The 19,403-nt window shown below is 48.1% G+C and overlaps 1 protein-coding gene across 1 annotated transcript in view; it reads left to right on the top strand.

Moving 5' to 3' along the window:
- The window catches only part of OBSCN (obscurin, cytoskeletal calmodulin and titin-interacting RhoGEF), a gene marked incomplete at its 5' end in the record, with an annotated part of 121,631 nt that overhangs the window by 11,052 nt on the left and 91,176 nt on the right, over positions 1-19,403 (top strand). The window contains 13 exons of the mRNA XM_082834991.1: positions 6,960-7,235; positions 11,982-12,257; positions 13,574-13,858; positions 14,017-14,283; positions 14,445-14,714; positions 15,646-15,912; positions 16,218-16,484; positions 16,903-17,015; positions 17,130-17,283; positions 17,467-17,628; positions 17,726-17,830; positions 18,610-18,876; positions 19,116-19,385. Coding sequence (XP_082691117.1) covers positions 6,960-7,235; positions 11,982-12,257; positions 13,574-13,858; positions 14,017-14,283; positions 14,445-14,714; positions 15,646-15,912; positions 16,218-16,484; positions 16,903-17,015; positions 17,130-17,283; positions 17,467-17,628; positions 17,726-17,830; positions 18,610-18,876; positions 19,116-19,385 — 2,979 coding nt within the window. The remainder of the gene's footprint in view (positions 1-6,959; positions 7,236-11,981; positions 12,258-13,573; positions 13,859-14,016; positions 14,284-14,444; positions 14,715-15,645; positions 15,913-16,217; positions 16,485-16,902; positions 17,016-17,129; positions 17,284-17,466; positions 17,629-17,725; positions 17,831-18,609; positions 18,877-19,115; positions 19,386-19,403) is intronic.

The raw sequence follows: 19,403 nt of genomic DNA, 5'->3' as shown, positions 1-19,403 counted from the left end.
TGATCTTCTTAAATGCAATAGGATTTTGTCTTTGTCTTCAAACTGTTTGGATGAATTGGGTCGCTATTCCCCATGGCCTTGTTTTGATGAATTTAGGAACGGAAAGGAAAAATTCGCTTCTGCCCCATCAGTCTGCTTTGCTAATGAGGAGTTAGTGTACCAGCTGCTGTCTCTGACGGGCGAAGTAGTCTTTATTTCGTTGCATTTTCCGAAAGGTTAGTGAGTGTCTCTGCCTCGTGGCTGGAAGAATGGGCAGTCTAAGAAGTCAGGTTACTCATCTTCTGTGCAGAGAGCCTTCATGCTGAGTAGGGGTGGGCTGCCAATCCACATTGACTCCTAGGTGCCAACCCGTAACTGTTTGAGACCGTGACACCATAGGATGATTTATGGATGTCTATAGATATCCCAGATCCGACCTGGCATTTCTGTAAAATGTGGCATTTGGAGAATATTAGAGAGTGTTTTTAAATAAAAGCTTTGAAAAGTTGTGAAATTTGACTAAATCCTGGTCAGCTGTATGAAAACTGACACAAGAAGATATAGAAATCTCAAAGAGTTGTCTGACTCTTCAATCAGTAGGAAGAATAGTGAAAAATATTCTCAAGAACTACCTCGTAGTTCTCTGGTACACTCTCCAAAATATCCTGAAAAACTATTATTCCATGCTTACGGAGATGGTCTTAGAGACAGAAGAAGGAGATGCACTCCATAACTTTCTTTATGCAAAGAATATGACATAGGTACCAGAACCACACAAGAAAGGCAGGAAGAATGAGTGAAATTCCAGACGTATCTATTGTGGTTATCAAAGCCCAAATCATAAATTAAGTGTTAGTAAAAGGAATTCAGTCATGTATGCAGGGGGTAGAGATCAGTTATGAAAGTCATAGTCTAGGATTGCACCTTGGGTTGAATGTTGGCAACATTAATAGATGTAAGGCTTGACATTAAGAGATTAAATGCAAAAAATGTGATCATCTCAATGAGCACAGAATCAAATATTTGATTAAATTTAAATGTCCTGTATCGAGGCAAAAATTTGATAAAATGGAGCATCAGTTCCTTCCATAATATTCTTAGCAAATTGTATAAAAGTGTTCTTTTTTTATATTGTAAAATACATATACAATAGTAGCAACAGCAACGTCCCAGTTAATGGGTATCTGGAGACCCTGATGTGAGTGACAGTACACTGACTAACCACTGAGTCAAGTATGAAGGATCATAAAATCACTGGCAAGAGTTTTCGTGAATCTAAAGTTGGAATATGCTGATGATGTGATTATCAATTCAGAGAACCCCCAAAATTATTTTTTGACTGTGTACGATTCTTGAGTAGGATTCGTGTTTAAAGAAGTCAATATGCAGAAAACATTTCTAAATCTAAGTTCATGGAAACATGGATTGTTGGGTGTATCCTGGAGGGAGAGAGGCAGTTCTTATATATCATGGGTTGTTTTCCATGTAATAATCCTAAGTCACATTTTCCTAGCTTTTTCAGACTCCATTGGTGGTCTTTGGTGTCTGTCACTCTGGGTCTACCTGTTGCATAGGACTGAGGTAGACGAGATATCTGTCCACTGGGGTTTTTGTGGCAGATCATCTAGATCCTTACCAAGAACACTTGAGGTTCCTGTTAGTAAGAGATGTTTCAATTCATTGAAGCAGAATAAGGGAAAATGTTGGTCACACAATAATACTTGGAATTATTTCATGGCTGAATTTTGTATTATAAAGTTTCAGGTGTCCTGGGACAGCAATTTTCACATTGATAAGTAAGCTCTCTGAACACAGATGGAGCAAAATATAGATCCATATTTTGCTGCAATGTGAATACAAAATTCACAAAGAACAGAGGATTACAAATTGATCAATTCCTAGAAACTATGGCAAAACTCACACAATGGAAAATAGACAAGTTGTACAGCCGATAATCATTTTTTTAACATCTCTATTGGAGTATAATTGCTTTACAATGGTGTGTTAGTTTCTGCTTTATAACAAAGTGAATCAGCTATACATATACATATATCCCCATATCTCCTCCCTCTTGCGTCTCCCTGCCATCCTCCCTATCCCACCCCTCTAGGTGGTCACAAAGCACCGAGCTGATCTCCCTGTGCTATGTGGCTGCTTCCCACTAGCTATCTATTTTACATCTGGTAATGTATATATGACCATGACACTCTCTCACTTCGTCCCAGCTTATCCTTCCCCCTCCCCATGTCCTCAAGACCATTCTCTATGTCTGCATCTTTATTCCTGTCCTGCCCCAAGGTTCTTCAGAACCTTTTTTTTTTTTTTTAGATTCCATATATATGTGTTAGCATATGGTATTTGTTTTTCTCTTTCTGACTACTTCACTCTGTATGACAGACTCCAGGTCCATCCACCTCACTACAAAAAACTCAATTTCGTTTCTTTTTGTGGCTGAGTAATATTCCATTGTATATATGTGCCACATCTTCTTTATCTATTCATCTGTTGATGGACACTTAGGTTGTTTCCATGTCCTGGCTATTGTAAATAGAGCTGCAATGAACATTGTAGTACATGACTCTTTTTTTTGGGGGGGGGTACACGGGCCTCTCACTGTTGTGGCCTCTTCCATTGCAGAGCACAGGCTTCAGACGCACAGACTCCGCGGCCATGGCTCACAGGCCCAGCCGCTCTGCGGCATGTGGGATCTTCCCGGACTGGGGCACGAGCCCGTGTCCCCTGCATCGGCAGGCGGACTCCCAACCACTGCGCCACCAGGGAAGCCCTGCATGACTGTTTTTGAATTATGGTTTGCTCAGGGTATATACCAGGTAGTGGGATTGCTGGGTCATATGGTAGTTCTATTTTTAGTTTTTAAGGGACCTCCATACTGTTCTCCATAGTGGCTGTATCAATTTACATTCCCACCAACAGTGCAAGAGGTTTTCTTTTCTCCACACCCTCTCCAGCATTCATTGTTTGTAGATTTTTTGATGATGGTCATTCTGACTGGTGTGAGGTGATACCTCATTGTAGTTGTGATTTGCATTTCTCTAATGATTAGTGATGTTGAACATCCGTTCGTGTGTTTGTTGGCAATTTGTATATCTTGTTTGGAGAAATGTCTATTTAGGTCTTCTGCCCATGTTTGGATTGGGTTTTTTGCTTTTTTGATATTGAGCTGCATGAGCTGCTTGTAAATTTTGGAGATTAATCCTTTGTCAGTTGCTTCATTTGCAAATATGTTCTCCCATGCTGAGGGTTGTGTTTTCGTCCTGTTTATGGTTTCCTTTGCTCTGCAAAAGCTTCTAAGTTTCATTAGGTCCCATTTGTTTACTTTTGTTTTTATTTCCATTTCTCTAGGAGGTGGGTCGAAAAGGATCTTGTTGTGATTTATGTTATAGAGTGTTCTGCCTTTGTTTTCCTCTAAGAGTTTTATAGTGTCTGGCCTTACATTTAGGTCTTTAATCCATTTGGAGTTTATTTTTGTATATGGTGTTAGGGAGTGTTCTAATTTCATACTTTTACATGTACCTGTCCAGCTTTCCCAGCACCGCTTATTGAAGAGGCTGTCTTTCCTCCACTGTATATTCTTGCCTCTTTTATCAAAGATAAGGTGACCATATGTGCACGGGTTTATCTCTGTGCTTTCTATCCTGTTCCATTGATCTATATTTCTGTTTTCATGTCAGTACCATACTGTCTTGATTACTGTAGCTTTGTAGTATAGTCTGAAGTCCAGGAGCCTGATTCCTCCAACTCTGTTTTTCTTTCTCAAGATTGCTTTGGGTATTTGGGGTCTTTTATGTTTCTATACAAATTGAAATTTTTTGTTCTACTTCTGTAAAAAATGCCATTGGTAGTTTGATAGGGATTGCAATGAATTTGTAGATTGCTTTGGGTAGTATAGTCATTTTCTCAATGTTGATTCTTCCAGTCCAGGAACATGGTCTATCTCTCCATCTGTTTGTATTATCTTTAATTTCTTTCATCAGTGTCTTATAGTTTTCTGCATACAGGTCTTTTGTCTCCTTAGGTAGGTTTATTGCTAGGTATTTTATTCTTTTTGTTGCAATGGTAAATGGGAGTGTTTCCTTAATTTCTCTTTCAGATTTTTCATCATTAGTGTATAGGAATGCAAGAGATTTCTGTGCATTAATTTTGTATCCTGCTGCTTTACCAAAGTCATTGATTAGATCTAGTAGTTTTCTGGTAGCATCTTTAGGATTCTCTATGTATAGTATAATATCACCTGCAAACAGTGACAGCTTTACTTCTTCTTTTCCGATTTGGATTCCTTTTATTTCTTTTTCTTCTCTGATTGCTGTGGCTAAAACTTCCAATACTATGTTGAATAAGAGTGGTGAGAGTGGACAACCTTGTCTTGTCCCTGATCTTAGAGGAAATGCTTTCAGTTTTTCACCATTGAGAATGATGTTGGCTGTGTGTTTGTCATATATGGCCTTTATTATGTTGAGGTAAGTTCCCTCTATGCCTACTTTCTGGAGGGTTTTTATTATAAATGGGTGTTGAATTTTGTCGAAAGCTTTTTCTGCCAGCTGATAGTCTTTTAAATAAATGGAACCATAATAAATAATCTCACAGCAGAAATCTAAACCCACTCACTCCACTGTTAAATTGTGCTGAGTATTCTGGAATGCAATTATTCCATGTTCATACAGATTCTTCTGTAGTATTGATAAATGGAATACACTCTCTAATTCATTTTATGTGTAGAACATATCATTGATACCAAAATCTGATAAGGTAAATATGAAGAAGTAACACAGTTTAATTTATTGATGATATCAAGGCTAATATCTTCAACAAAATAGTAGCAAACTGAATTCAACCGGTTATCAAGAGGAAAATACACTCTGAGAACAGTCCTATTGCAGGAGTGCAAGGTTTATCTAACACAAGGAACAGTAGAAAATGTATAGAAAGATTGACGTCAAGAAAATAAAAGAAAAATGATACTATTTCCCCAATAAATGGAGATTAAAAATACTCAATGAAATATAACATCATATATCCAGGAGAAATACTTGATAAAATTTAGCATCAATTCCTGCCATAAAATTCTTACCAAAGTATCAATAAAATGTTCTTCTTTCATTTAATAATTGGTAGTGTAGAGAAAACTAGCTAACATCGCACATAAAGTGAAACCTTGAAAGCATTGCCTTTGAAGTAGGGAACAAGACAAGGAAACCAATTTTCACCACTGTAATGCTACATTTATAGCATGGTAAGGAGGGAAATTGGAACTCACAGATGATATGATTATCAGTTTAGAAAATCTAGAAACATTAATTACTACACTTAGTAAGAGAGTTGCGAAACATTACCGCATACAAAAATAATATAGAGGGCTTCCCTGGTGGCGCAGTGGTTGAGAGTCCACCTGCCGATGCAGGGGACATGGGTTCATGCTCTGGTCCAGGAAGATCCCACATGCCGCGGAGCGGCTAGGCCCGTGAGCCATGGCCACTGAGCCTGCGTGTCCAGAGCCTGTGCTCCGCAACGGGAGAGGCCACAACAGTGAGAGGCCCGTGTACCAAAAAAAAAAATACAGAAAACAGTTCTATATCTATATACCAGAAACAAGAAACTGGAAAATGAAATTTTCAGAGTTACAATAACATTAGATGGGTCATTTTACCAGTTCCAAGTCTAAGAAAGGATCTTGAGACACTTTGTGGGAGAAATGATTAGACATTGTAGAGAGGCAGGCAAAAAGATACAAATAAATGGATACGAATCTATGGAAGACCTAGAAGTGTTCAATTCCCATTAAACCCCAAATAATAGGTCTTTTGGGTGTGAGAATATTGACAAGTTGATTGCAAAAGCCAGTCAAAGAACAGAATGAGGACATTTGCTCTAACCTAAATCAAGACTTTTATTTTAAGTTACAGCAGTTTGGACAAGTGGGTCTCAGTGCAGAGATAGATAAATAGCCCAAGGGACTGGAATGGTGAGTTCACACTGAGGTGGAGAGAAAGGAGGGTCTTTTCATAAATGGTACTAAGACCATTAACTATATGGAAAAATAAAATAACACTGGAATCTACCGCCTAGAACACAAAGAACCAACTCCAGGCAGGTTAGAGACCTCTGTGTGAAAGGTAGAACAAGCTTTTATCAGATAATAGAGGTTATTTAATGACCTCAGGATAATGAAGGATTTTTAAGCAGAACATAAATGCAGAAACCACAAAGGACAAATTGATATCAAATTGATATATCTGCCTGTAACAGACTTAATTAAATAACTTAATTTCACCAGAAACATCATAAAGGAATGAAAAGGTAGAGCACGAAAATGGGGAGGATAGGTAAACACACATAAGCATCAACACTCTATAGCATTTATTTATATAAAGAGCTCCTAAATGAATATGGAAAAAACAGACAATGCTAATTTTGAAACTGTGGAAAACTTGAACAGTGACACCACAGAAGAGTAAACCACAGAATGACCAAAAAATTCATAAAGATTCTTCACTTTGTGAATCATCAGGACCATGCAATAGACAGCCAGATGGTGTAACTTCACTCCCACCAGGTTGCCAACAGTCGACAATACTGAGAATAGGCAAGAGGGTGGAGTCTCAGGAACTCTCATTCACTGCAGATGAGAACATGACCTGCACAACTGTATGGGAAAGACTCTGGCCTCATCTAGGAAGGCTGAGGAATGCATGACTCTACGGCTCCTCTCCTAGAGGATTTGTGCAGGGGAGAAGTCTTTCCCAGCTTCTCACCGGAACAGCCTACATAGATCAGGAGAACGTAGAAATAAAGTGTGTCACTTGTTGCTGAGAAGGTGGTGGAGCTTCTCTAGGTCACACAGCTGGTGCAAAGCCTGGAGAAGTTTCCTGTCTTCCTGCCTTCCTGTTTAGTCGTTCTTTCCACAGTGCTGCATCTTGACTTAGATGGTATCTTTGACCCTATGCATCCCTCCCTTCCCCCAGAGCCCAAGGAGGTGTTTGCCAAGGAGCAGCCAGCACGCAGTGAAGTGCAGGCTGTGGCGGGGGCCAGTGCCACGCTGAGCTGCGAGGTGGCCCAGGCCCAGACGGAGGTGACGTGGCACAAGGATGGAAAGAAGCTGAGTTCGAGCTCGAAAGTGCGTGTGGAAGCCAAGGGCTGCACCCGGCGGCTGGTGGTGCAGCAGGCAGGGAAGGTGGATGCTGGAGAGTACAGCTGTGAAGCCAGGGGCCAGAGGGTCTCCTTCCACCTGGATGTCACAGGTCAGTTATTTGGGAGGGATGCTAAATTAGCCCTTTATGGAGATGATGTGACTGGCTTATAGCCGTGACAGACCCAGTGGTCTTTCCATCACATTTAATCTCTTTACGTCTCCCATCTCCCCACCTCCCACTTTCATGCTTGTGCCTGATCCCGGGGACACTGGATGGGAAGGGTGTGTATGGAAGGAAGAGTGTCCCCTCTTGTGCACCATGAGTGGTGTTTCCATGTTGTAATGTTCCAGGTGATCTTTGGTGTCCAGGACCCTGGCTCCATCTTGCCCTTGGGGTCTCGAGTAGACCAGATGTCTCTCACCTCAGGATATGTGAATGTACTTTTGGATGTTCTAGCAGCATCCAGATTCCCTCACCCAGCACCATATGAGGATTTGCCCTAATCAGAGACGTTTGTATTTCTTTGAACCTGATAAGGGGAAGTTTCAGGCACATAATCATACTTGGCATTACCTCAAGTCTGAATTTTGGATCAGCAAAGTTTTAGTTGTCTTGGGACACTCTTCCTTCCTTGCACATGGTTGTAGAAGTTATGTATGTACCCAAATGTTGCAAAATATAGGTTCCTGTTCTGTTGCAATGTCTGTGCAAAGTAAACCAAGAGAAGAGGGTTGGTAGATATATGTCTTTGATATGCACCTCTGAGATATGGCACATTCATCTGAAAGCAAATTTTGGTTTCCTTTTGTCTTTCAATTAGTATATTCTGTGTCAGTATTTCCTTTGGAGTTTGATGTATAAATTTAGAAATGGAGAGTAGTAAGGAGCTTTTCTTACACTAGCATGCTTTGTTAAAGATGAGGTATGGTAGTAGCAGCCACTGACTGGTAAAGTGGTATTTATTTCATATCATTTCCTAATGACTCTTGTGTGTGTCTGTACCTTCTGGGCTGGTTCACAGAGATGTCTGCGAACTAACTTTAGTTTCCTTTTGTTAAGAGAGGTTAACCTCAAATAGAGATGGGCTGTGGTCCTGCACTGACTCCTAAGTGCCACCACATAACAGTTTGATATCGTATTAGTATATAATGATTCATAGGTGTATATAGATACCAAGAAACCCACTATGAATCATTTGACATTATTATAATAAAACACGATATTATTTCACACAAGTAAATTTGAAAAGTTTTGAAATAGTGGCCAATTCTTAGAAAATTATACCAAAACTTACGCAAGAAGAAATTAACAACTTGAACAGTCCAATAACCTTTTAACTAAATGGAAACATAATAAAAGAATCTTCTCATAGAACAAGATTAAGCTCAGTGGCTCTACTGGCAATTTATATAGAATATTCTGGAAAGAAATTATTCCATATTCATCGAGATTCTTTAAGAGAATGGAAAAGGGATATACATATATTTTTGTATTTTTTTACATCTTTATTGGAGTATAATTGCTTTACAATGGTGTGTTAGTTTCTGCTTTATAACAAAGTGAATCAGTTATACATACACATATGTTCCCATATCTCTTCCCTCTTGCATCTCCCTCCCTCCCACCCTCCCTATCCCACCCCTCTAGGTGGTCACAAAGCACCGAGCTGATCTCCCTGTGCTATGTGGCTGCTTCCCACTAGCTATCTATTTCACATTTGGTAGTGTATATATGTCCATGCCACTCTCTCACTTCGTCCCAGCTTACCCTTCCTGCTTCCGGTGTCCTCAAGTCCATTCTCTAGTAGGTCTGTGTCTTTATTCCTGCCTTACCCCTAGGTTCTTCGTGACATTTTTTTTCTTAAATTCCATATATATGTGTTAGCATATGGTATTTGTCTTTCTCTTTCTGACTTACTTCACTCTGTATGACAGACTCTAGGTCCATCCACCTCATTACAAATAGCTCAATTTCGTTTCTTTTTATGGCTGAGTAATATTCCATTGGATATATGTGCCACATCTTCCTTATCCATTCATCTGATGATGGACACTTAGGTTGTTTCCATGTCCTGGCTATTGTAAATAAGCTGCAATGAACATTTAGGTACATGACTCTTTTTGAATTATGGTTTTCTCAGGGTATATGCCCAGTAGTGGAATTGCTGGGTCAGATGGTAGTTCTATTTGTAGTTTTTTAAGGAACCTCCATACTGTTCTCCATAGTGGCTGTACCAATTCACATTCCCACGAGCAGTGCAAGAGTGTTCCCTTTTCTCCACACCCTCTCCAGCATTTATTGTTTCTAGATTTTTTGATGATGGCCATTCTGACTGGTGTGAGATGATGTCTCATTGTAGTTTTGATTTGCATTTCTCTAATGATTAATGATGTTGAGCATTCTTTCATGTATTTGTTGGCAGTCTGTATATCTTCTTTGGAGAAATGTCTATTTAGGTTTTCTGCCCATTTTTGGATTGGGTTGTTTGTTTTTTTGTTATTGAGCTGCATGAGCTGCTTGTAAATTTTGGAGATTAATCCTTTGTCGGTTGCTTCATTTGCAAATATTTTCTCCCATTCTGAGGGTTGTGTTTTGGTCTTGTTTATGGTTTCCTTTGCTGTGCAAAAGCTTTGAAGGGGATATACATATATATATGTATATATGGAGATATACATATATATGGATATATATGGATATGTGTATATATATATATATATATATATATATATATATGCTCTTTAACTCATTTTATGTAGCTAGCATATAGCATCGATACCAAAATCTGACAAAGAAAGTATAAAGAATTGGAATTACAGGCCAATCTTTTATGGATGTCAATATCAAAATCCTATACAAAGTATTGGCAAAGTGAGTGGAGCAATGCCTGAAAAGCACAATACACTCAGATCTTAATCCAGGAATGCAAGGGTGGTTCAACATCAGAACATAAGAAAAATCAATACAATCTATAATGTTAAGAAACTAAAAGAGAAAAAGCATGTTTTTACCTAGAAGAATGCAGAATAAAAGTGCTTGATAAATTTTTTGCATCATATTCAGAATAAGAGTTTTATGAAATGTAGTAGCATATATTCATATTAATAAACTTCTTAATAAACTAGTAACAAAAGGATAGTTTCTTAATTTGATACAGGGTGCTAAAGAAAACCACAGCAAACATCACACTTATAGGGAAACCTTGAAAGCTTTTCTTTTTAACTGGAGCATTTCAAGTGGCTCCACTATCAGAACTTGTGTCCAACATTGTACAGCCTATAAGGAGGAATATAAAGCAATAAAATTTAGATAAAGTAAAAGTGGACTTCACCGATGAGAAGATTATTAATGCAGAAGGTAGAAAAGGATTTTTAGAGTTAGTAAGAAAGTTAAGGAAGACTGCCACATACAAAATACACAGAAAACGCTTCTATGTTGATGTACTAGCAACAAAGAGTCAGAAAAGGATATTTTAAGACAATTATAATAGCATCAAAAGTATATGCTTCTAATTCCATGTCTAATAAAATATGTTTAAGGCTTCTGAGGAGGATATTATTAAATACTTTAGGGAGACAGTGCTAAATGAATGGTGGGATATGCATGGGAGACACAAAGATGTCCACTCCTAATCAAAACCCAAAGAAAAGTCCTTTTGTGGGTGTGTCAAAATTGACTAGTTGATTCCAAGAGTCAAGTGGAACCGAAGCACTCATAAAGTGAGAGTCAGCATTTTATCTACAAGATACCAAACTTATTATAAAGCTACAGTAGTGAAGACAACTGGGTTTCAATGCAGGGATAAATACACAGAACAAAGGAACAGAATAGTGAGCTCTGAAACAGCCCCACACATAACCAGACTCCCCCATCCCTTTTCTGTTTTTTAACTCTGTAGTGCTAGTGTGTGGTATAGAGAAAGGATGGTCTTTTCATAAACTGTGCTAATACCATGTAACTGTATACATATATCTCTATTTTTATATTTACTCCTCTATAATAAAAATGGACATCTCCTTCGCAGCACACACAAACACCAACTCCAGGTGGGTTAGAGACTCCAATGTGAAAGATAAAGCAAGCTCTTAGCAGCTAATATAGATTATTTAATGACCTGAGGGTAATAAAAGATTTCTTAAATAGGATATAAATGCATTAATCACAAGGGACAAATTGACATACTTGCCTGTATTAAAACTAAGAACTATATCAACAGAAGACACATAAAAGATGACAAAACAAGTGACAAAGATGGAGAAGTTATTTACACACCCATAATTCTCAAAGTTCTAACATAAATATATAAAGAGTTCCTGAAAATGAATAAGGAAAAGACAGACAATGCTACTGCTAACTGGGCAAAAGCCTTGCAATGACACTACAGAAGGGCAAACACCAAAAGCCAAAAAGATCAGAAATGGTGCTCCACTCTAAATCATCAGGACCATGCAAAAGAGAGCTCAGGAAGTACAACCACCAGATTGCCAACAGTTGACAACAGCATGGAGCCTCAGGAACTCTCCTGCGCTGTGGGTGGGAATGTGCTCTGCTCAGTCGTGTGGGAAAGACTCTGCATCCTCTAGGAAGGTTGAGGTGTGCATGCCTCCTGATCCCACAGTTCCTTTCCTAGAGGAATATGTGCATGGAAGAAATCTTTCACAAAGTCCCCACTTGGAACAACATGCACAGATCAGTGGTAGAATGTATAGATAAATTGTGGGTACTTGTCGCACAACTAGCCCAGAGCCTGGAGAAGTTTCCAGCCCCCCTTCCCATCTGTCCAGGCCTTTTTTCCCTTGTGCTGCCTTCTTGACTGAGATGGTGTTTTTGCCTCTCTGCATCCCTCCTTGTCCCCAGAGCCCAAGGTGCTGTTTGCCAAGGAGCAGCCGGCACGCAGTGAAGTGCAGGCCGTGGCAGGGTCCAGTGCCACGCTGAGCTGCGAGGTGGCCCAGGCCCAGACGGAGGTGATGTGGTACAAGGATGGAAAGAAGTTGAGTTCGAGCTCGAAAGTGCGTGTGGAGGCCACGGGCCGAGGGCGGCGGCTGGTGGTGCAGCAGGCGGGCAAGGCAGACGCCGGGGAGTACAGCTGCGAGGCCGGGGGCCAGAGGGTCTCCTTCCACCTGGATGTCACAGGTGGGTGCCAGGGTTGGGTGTAGAGGCTGAGCACCTGACAAATTGGGGGAAATTAGCACGTCTCCAGCAGGGTGGGGGACATGTGTGTGTTGGGCCTGTGCTGGCTTCTCCTCTGATGCAGTCAGCCCCAGGGCTCTGTCCACTGGGAAGGTCCTTGAGTTGCGGGATGCTTGCCACACCCCTGGTCCAGGATACTCTTGGCATCTGCTTCCCCATGTTCCTGCATCTCTCCATCACATCCCCACCTCTCCCAGCATGAAACCTGCCACAGGCTTTCTCAGTCATCTGCAGGCTGCTAAGGCCTGTAGTCTGCTGACATGGCCATTGTTTGTCTGTCGTTGGCAAGGGGCACTATTCCCATATTAAGTCTTCGTGGGCAGCTGTGGAGCCCCGTCCTGCTCTGAGGAGCTTCTGGCCTTGGATGCCCCTGCCCCCATGGGGTCTGGAGTCCCCGTCTCTGGCCTTGGGGCCCTGACCGTCCAGCTGCATTGAGGTCAGCCCATTGTGTCGGCCTCTGCTCAGATGCCCATCCTATCCTGGGTCTGAGCCAAGCTGGTTTGTTGCCTGCTCCCGTCCCTCCTGGCTGCCGATGACATCACTGGGTTTCAGTGTCCTGAGGTGGCTGACACTGTCCCTGTCCCCAGCTGTGGCCCTTGCCCCCAATCCAGCAGCCAGTGTGGTCCTTCCAAGTGCTCCCCTGGGTCAGCTCTCACAGGGACGCTCTTGGGTCCCCTCCCAGGGCCTTCCCCTTCCCCCTTCTCTGCCTTGGGTTTGCCCCCATGCTGGGCTGCTGGAGGCTCTCAGGCTGTTTCATCCCTCTCCGTCTTTGCCTGGTCTCTCCACTCCGCATGGGGGTTCTTCTACCGAGACCGTCCTCCTCTGCCTCCCTTCCTGGCCCTGCTCCCCACTGCTCTTCTGGAATTTTGGCCCAGCCCCCTGGCTGTGTCAGGGTCACTGTGTGCCTTACTTTCCCTGCATTAGCTGCTCATGGGGCCCATCTTCCCTTGGGGATGGGGGCAGGGATCCTCGACTCTCAGCTTTTGGTGGGACAGAGCTTGTGGCCCGAGGTGGTCCCTCCTGGCTGCCCTGCACTGCCCCTGTGAGCCGGGCTGGTGCCTGGCACAGAGTGTGGCCCTGTTGCATTCACTGTCTGGCTTGCTCAGCAGAGAGGCAGCAGTGGAGAGCTGGGCCGCCCGGGCAGTTTCATTTCAAGTCTTCTCCCACCACGTGGCCTGGAGGGGGCACGGGACCCAGGCCAGGGATGCGAGGGTCTCCCCTCTAATGCTTGTTGGTCACCCCCCGCCCCTGCCCCCCAGAGCCGGAACTTGAGCCCCCGACCCTGGAGAGACCCAGACGCAGGGAACCTCTGGTGGTCAGGGAACACGAGGACATCGTCCTGACAGCCACGCTGGCCGCACCCTCTGTGGCCGTGGTGACTTGGCTCAAGGATGGTGTGGAGATTCGCAGCAGCAAGCGGCACGAGACGGCCAGCCTGGGGGACACCCACACCCTGACTGTGCGTGGCGCGCAGATCCTGGACAGTGCCGTCTACTGCTGCCGCCTGGGCGCAGAGGAGCAGGACTTCCCGGTGCAGGTGGAAGGTGAGTGGGGCCACGGGGAGGCCGTCTGGGAACCCCTTGTTTGCAGCGTCCTGGAGTGGAGACTGGGTGAGGCTCCAGGCGCACGACCGGGCAGCTCAGAGCTGGTCCTATGGCCCGAGCCCCACCAGGCTGACGTCCCCTCCCTTCCCCTCCCCCAGAGGTGGCTGCCAAGTTCTGCCGTCCCCTGGAGCCCGTGAGCGGGGAGCTGGGCGGCACAGTGAAGCTGGTCTGCGAGCTGAGCCCGGCGCAGGCCCAGGTGGTGTGGCGCCGCGGGAGCACGCAACTCCGGGCCGGCAAACGCTTCCAGATGGCGGCAGCGGGACTTCAGCGCTCGCTCACCGTGTCGGACCTGCGGGCAGAAGATGCGGGGGAGTACGTGTGCGAGAGCCGCGACGACCACACCAGCGCCACGCTCACCGTGAGCGGTATGCGGATGCGGGGCGCAGGGGCTGGGCCGCCCAGGTGGGTGGGTGGCTTGGCGGAGCATTCCAGGGCTGCTTCCCGAAGAGGTGTCCTTCCGCGGCGTCTGCTAGGTGGGGGCCGCTGCCCCTCCTAACCGCCTCTCAAGTGGAGCTCTTGTCTGCAGTCCCCCGCGTGGTCAAGTTCACGTCTGGGCTGAGCGCAGTGGTCGCGGAGGAGGGCTGCGAGGCCACCTTCCAGTGCATGGTGACTCCCAGCGACGTGGTGGTGACGTGGTTCCGGGATGACGTCAAGCTACAGTCCAGCGAGAAGTTTCTCATATCGCAGAAGGGTGCCAGCCACAGCCTGACTATCTTGGGCCTGGCCCTGGAGGATGCCGGCCAGATCACCGCGGAGGCTGAGGGCATCAAGACCGTGGCTGCCCTCCGGGTCCGAGGTGCGTGTGTGGGGCAGCAGGAAGGACGCACTGGCTCCTCGCAGCAGGCGTCTCCTAATGGGCTGGTCCCAAGGTGGCATCCTGCCGCTGGCCTGTATCCAGCTCATCTGGCTGACTTCAGAGGACACAGGGTTTGTCAGCTGCAGAGAGAAGAGTAGGGTCAGACCGAGGGGCCAGGCACCTGCTCTAAAGGGGAGATGGTAAACTCCTGTAGTGCACACCTGGTCGGGGAGTGGGTGGAAGCTCAGACACTCCAGGGAGTCATCCTAGAGGAGACGATCCTTGCGAGCCCAAAGGATGGCAAGGTGGGAGAGACTGGAGTGGGCAGCCAGTGCAAGCGGATGCAGACGATGGGGGTGCGCTTTGCTCGCTGAAGCCAGATTGCATGGGGGAGGGCCAGCACGTTACCTGAGAGTAAGTGGGAGCCGAGCCATCTCAGGTTCTTGAGTAAGGGAGTCATGCGGCCAGATGCGCTTCTGCGGAGATCATGGCACAGCCCGAGACTGGGAGATTCACTCTAGCGTTTCTCTTCCTTCATGTGACGCATCCAGGGCCTAGTTAAAGCAGAGACTGTGGTGCAGCCGGCCTGGGAGCTCAGTGGCTCCCTGTGTCCCAATGCTCCTGGCCACCGGCCACACTTAGGAGTTCCAGGCCCTGGTGGGGGATGGCAGGAGTTGTTCAGAGCAGGGGAGCAGGAGGTGGGAGGGGGACTGGGAAAGGAGAAGCCCCCCTGAAGTGTGGTTTCCTTCCACAAAATTGTGCCTGTGCATGTGTGCAGCTGGGCCCTGAGTATGGCCAAGGCCTTGCCTAGCTTGGAGTCAGAATGTGGTGGAGGGCAGCTCTGCTGGCTGGGGGTTGGGGCAGGGTCCCTCTGCCCTGCTTTCCTGAGAGTGGCAGTGGCTGTAATGACCTCCCTCTCCTGTGACTCCAGAGGCCCCAGTGTTGTTCAAAAAAAAGCTGGAGCCGCAGACTGTGGAAGAGTGGAGCTTGGTGACCATGGAGGTGGAGCTGACGCGGCCATGGCCGGAGGTCAAGTGGACACGCAACGCCGCGGCCCTGGTGGCAGGCGAGAACGTGGAGATACACGCCGAGGGCTCAAGTCACCGCTTGGTTCTCCGCAGTGTGGGTTTCGCTGACCGTGGTTTCTATGGCTGCGAGACAGCGGATGATAAGACGCAGGCCAAGCTGACTGTGGAAAGTGAGCAGCTTAGGGGGCTTGACCTAGGGGTTGGGCATCGAGGAGTTGGGGAGGGTAGGGAATCTCCCCCCTGGGGGCAGGGCCCTGGAAAAGGGTGAAAAGGGAAAGATGGAGGAAGGGGTGGACCTTCACTTGCAGGGGCCAGGGAGGGGGGGAAGGGAGTGAAGGAGGGGGCAGGCACCCACCTGGAGGGGCGGGCCTCCCCTTCCAGAGCACCTTGAGGCTCCCTTGGGAAGTGATGGGGGCTGGACCGAGGGCCAGGGTCTTGCTACAGTGGCTCATCCTTCCCCTTGTTTGTCCCATAGTGCGCCAGGTCCGGCTTGTGCGGGGCCTGCAGACAGTGGAGGTGCAGGAGCAGGGCACAGCCACAATGGAAGTAGAGCTGTCCCATGCTGATGTGGAGGGCTGCTGGACTCGAGATGGCCTTCGGCTCCAGCCGGGACCCACGTGCCAGCTTGTGGTGCACGGCCCCACCCATACCCTTACGCTGTCTGGGCTGCAGAGACAGGACAGTGGCCTGGTTTCCTTCAGGGCGGAGGGCGTGCACACATCTGCACGGCTGGTGGTCACTGGTAGGTGGACATAGGTGGGGCGGGACTCACTCCAGAGCACCTGCCCCTGTCCCCAAGGTGGCCCAGGGAGGCAGCTATGGGCAGGGATATGGAATCCTGGAGGAGCGGGGGGCTCATTCCTTTTTTTTTTTTTTGCGGTACGCGGGCCTCTCACTGTTGTGGCCTCTCCCGTTGCGGAGCACAGGCTCCGGACGCGCAGGCTCAGCGGCCATGGCTCGCGGGCCCAGCCGCTCTGCGGCATGTGGGGTCTTCCCGGACCGGGGCACGAACCCGTGTCCCGTCCATCGGCAGGCGGACTCTCAACCACTGCGCCACCCCTGGGGCTCATTCCTTTAACCAGCTGAATGATTCCAACCAGCTCAGGCCCTGTCCCTGCCCAGAGGCCCTGCTTCTCACCACTCCCCTCCTGTCTTTCCAGAGCTGCCTGTAAAGTTCAGCCGCCCTCTGCAGGACGTGGTGGCCACGGAAAAGGACAAGGTGGTCCTGGACTGTGAGCTCTCACGCCCCAATGTGGATGTGCGCTGGTTGAAGGTGCCTGGGAACTTGGACTCCTCTGCCCCCTCTTACCTCTCACCATGGGTGGGCGGGAATGGGACCACTCTGCTGGGCAGTTCCAGCACTTGACCTGGCCTCATTCCTCCACAGGACGGTGTGGAGCTGCGGGGGAGCAAGACGGTGGGCATGGGGGCCCAGGGGGCCTGCAGGAGTCTCATCATTTACCGATGTGAGCTTGGGGACCAGGGCGTGTACGTGTGTGATGCCCACGATGCTCAGAGCTCGGCCTCCCTGAAGGTGCAAGGTGAGGGCTGGGCGGGTGGGTGCAAGCACCTCCTGGCCCCCACTGCGTCACCCAGCAAGTGCTTGGCCCTCTGGCTCTGCTCTGGCCCCACCCATCCTGTACTCCCTCAGCAAGCTGGGGTGGGGGGTAGCCGTCAGATAGCTCTGCGTGTCAGGATATAGCAGGGCCTGCTTCTTGCCCCAGGCCGAAATGTCCAGATCGTGAGGCCTCTGGAGGATGTGGAAGTGATGGAGAGGGAGGGTGCCACCTTCTCCTGCGAGGTCTCCCACGATGAGGTGCCTGCCCAGTGGTTCCGGGAGGGCAGCAAGCTTCGGCCCAGTGACAATGTGCGGATCCGCCAGGAAGGTGAGATGAGGACAGTGGGTGGGCTTCAGCAGGGCTTCTCCTCCTTCCCGCCCCCAGGCCACCCCTCCCTTTAGTGCTGAGTGGCCTTTGTTCCCAGGAAGGACCTACACTCTCATCTATCGGAGGGTCCTGGTGGAAGATGCAGGGGAAATCAAATTTGTAGCACAACGGGCAGAATCACGAGCCCAGCTCCGAGTAAAAGGTAATGGCGGCTCAGGGCAGGGCATGGGCTGGACAGCGTGTGTGTGAACAAGCGTGTGTACTGAGTCTCACAGGGCTGAAAGGCCAGCTGTCCCTGTCCTGGGGTCCCTCCTGGAATGAGGACAGCAGTGATCCAGGAGGAGGGAAAGGGGGTATTCCCTCCTTGGCAGGAAGAAAGTGGTCTAGGGGAGGCAGCCTTGGGGTCTCCTTCTTTGTGTAAAACGGAGGTACCAATGAATTCTCCTTCCTGGGACTGCAGCAAGTGCTGGAGAGAAAAGGTGTGAGGCCCTGGCAGGAAGTAAGCACACAAGGCTTTACCTGGTGGCCTTGATGACAGTCAAAGTGGCTGAGGGGCATGAGGGAGAAAGGGTCTAGAAACAGGTAGGGGGCAGGGGTGTGGGACATTTGGATGCCTAAGGTGAGGGCAGGGTGCAAGGGATTCGGGGGTGTGCAGGATGAGGGTGAGGCTGTGTGGCGAGGGGACGGGCGGGGTGGGGGAGTGGGGCAGGCACGCGTGTGATGAGGCCCACTGGACGATAGCGGGTGGGGGTGTGTGCCCAGTGTCCTCGTGGTCAGATGTGAGTAGCGAGTCCCAGACTAGCCTGAGGGCAACACTCAGCCTAGCTATCTGCTGGCTCTGGTGGGCGGGCCGGCATAGGCTGTTTAGCCTGAGCATGGTGTCCCAGTCCGGCTGGTTGGAAGATGCACAGCCGCAGCACCCAGCCCTGGGTGTTCGGGGTCACTGTGCACCTGCCCTGACCCTGCTGGGTGTACCCACAGAGCTGCCAGTGTCCATCCTACGCCCGCTGCGGGACAAGATCGCAATAGAGAAGCACCGCGGTGTGCTCGAGTGCCAGATGTCGAGGGCCAGTGCCCGGGTGCGGTGGTTCAAGGGCAGCGTGGAACTGCAGCCTGGGGCCAAGTATGAGATGGTCAGTGACGGCCTCTACCGCCAGCTAGTCATCAATGCCGTCCAGCCTGAGGACGAGGACACTTATACCTGTGATGCTGGCGACGTTAAGACCAGTGCCCAGTTCTTTGTGGAAGGTTCGGGCAGGGCTGGGTGGGCAGCTGTTCCTTTTTTCCGCCAGGGGAGGTGTTACAGCCTGTGGCACGTAGAGGTGGCCAGGTCTGAGAAGGACCTGACTGGGCGCGTTGGGTCACCCCAGGGAGGAAGTGAGCATGCCTGAGAGGGTTTGTTCCCAGGAAGTAACACCAGCCCTGCAGGAGGGGTGGCTGGCGATCCTCCCCCGGGACTGCCCCAGTGACTGGCCGCTCGCCCACAGAGAAATCCATCACTATCGTGCGGGGCCTGCAGGATGTGACGGTGATGGAGCCCGCCCCTGCCTGGTTCGAGTGTGAGACCTCCATCCCCTCCGTGCGGCCGCCTAAGTGGCTCCTGGGGAAGACAGTGCTGCAGGCAGGGGCTGACGTGGGAATGGAACAGGAGGGCACAGTGCACCGGCTGACGCTGCGGCGTACCTGCTCCACCATGACCGGGCCGGTGCACTTCACCATTGGCAAATCACGCTCCACCGCCTGCCTGGTCGTCTCAGGTAAAAGTGCGCTGCCTG

This window comes from Leucopleurus acutus (genome assembly GCF_964270905.1).
Source record: "Leucopleurus acutus genome assembly, chromosome: 3".
Taxonomy (NCBI): domain Eukaryota; kingdom Metazoa; phylum Chordata; class Mammalia; order Artiodactyla; family Delphinidae; genus Leucopleurus; species Leucopleurus acutus.
The sequence above is the reverse complement of the archived record's forward strand: the minus strand, read 5'-3'. Positions and strand labels throughout refer to the sequence as shown.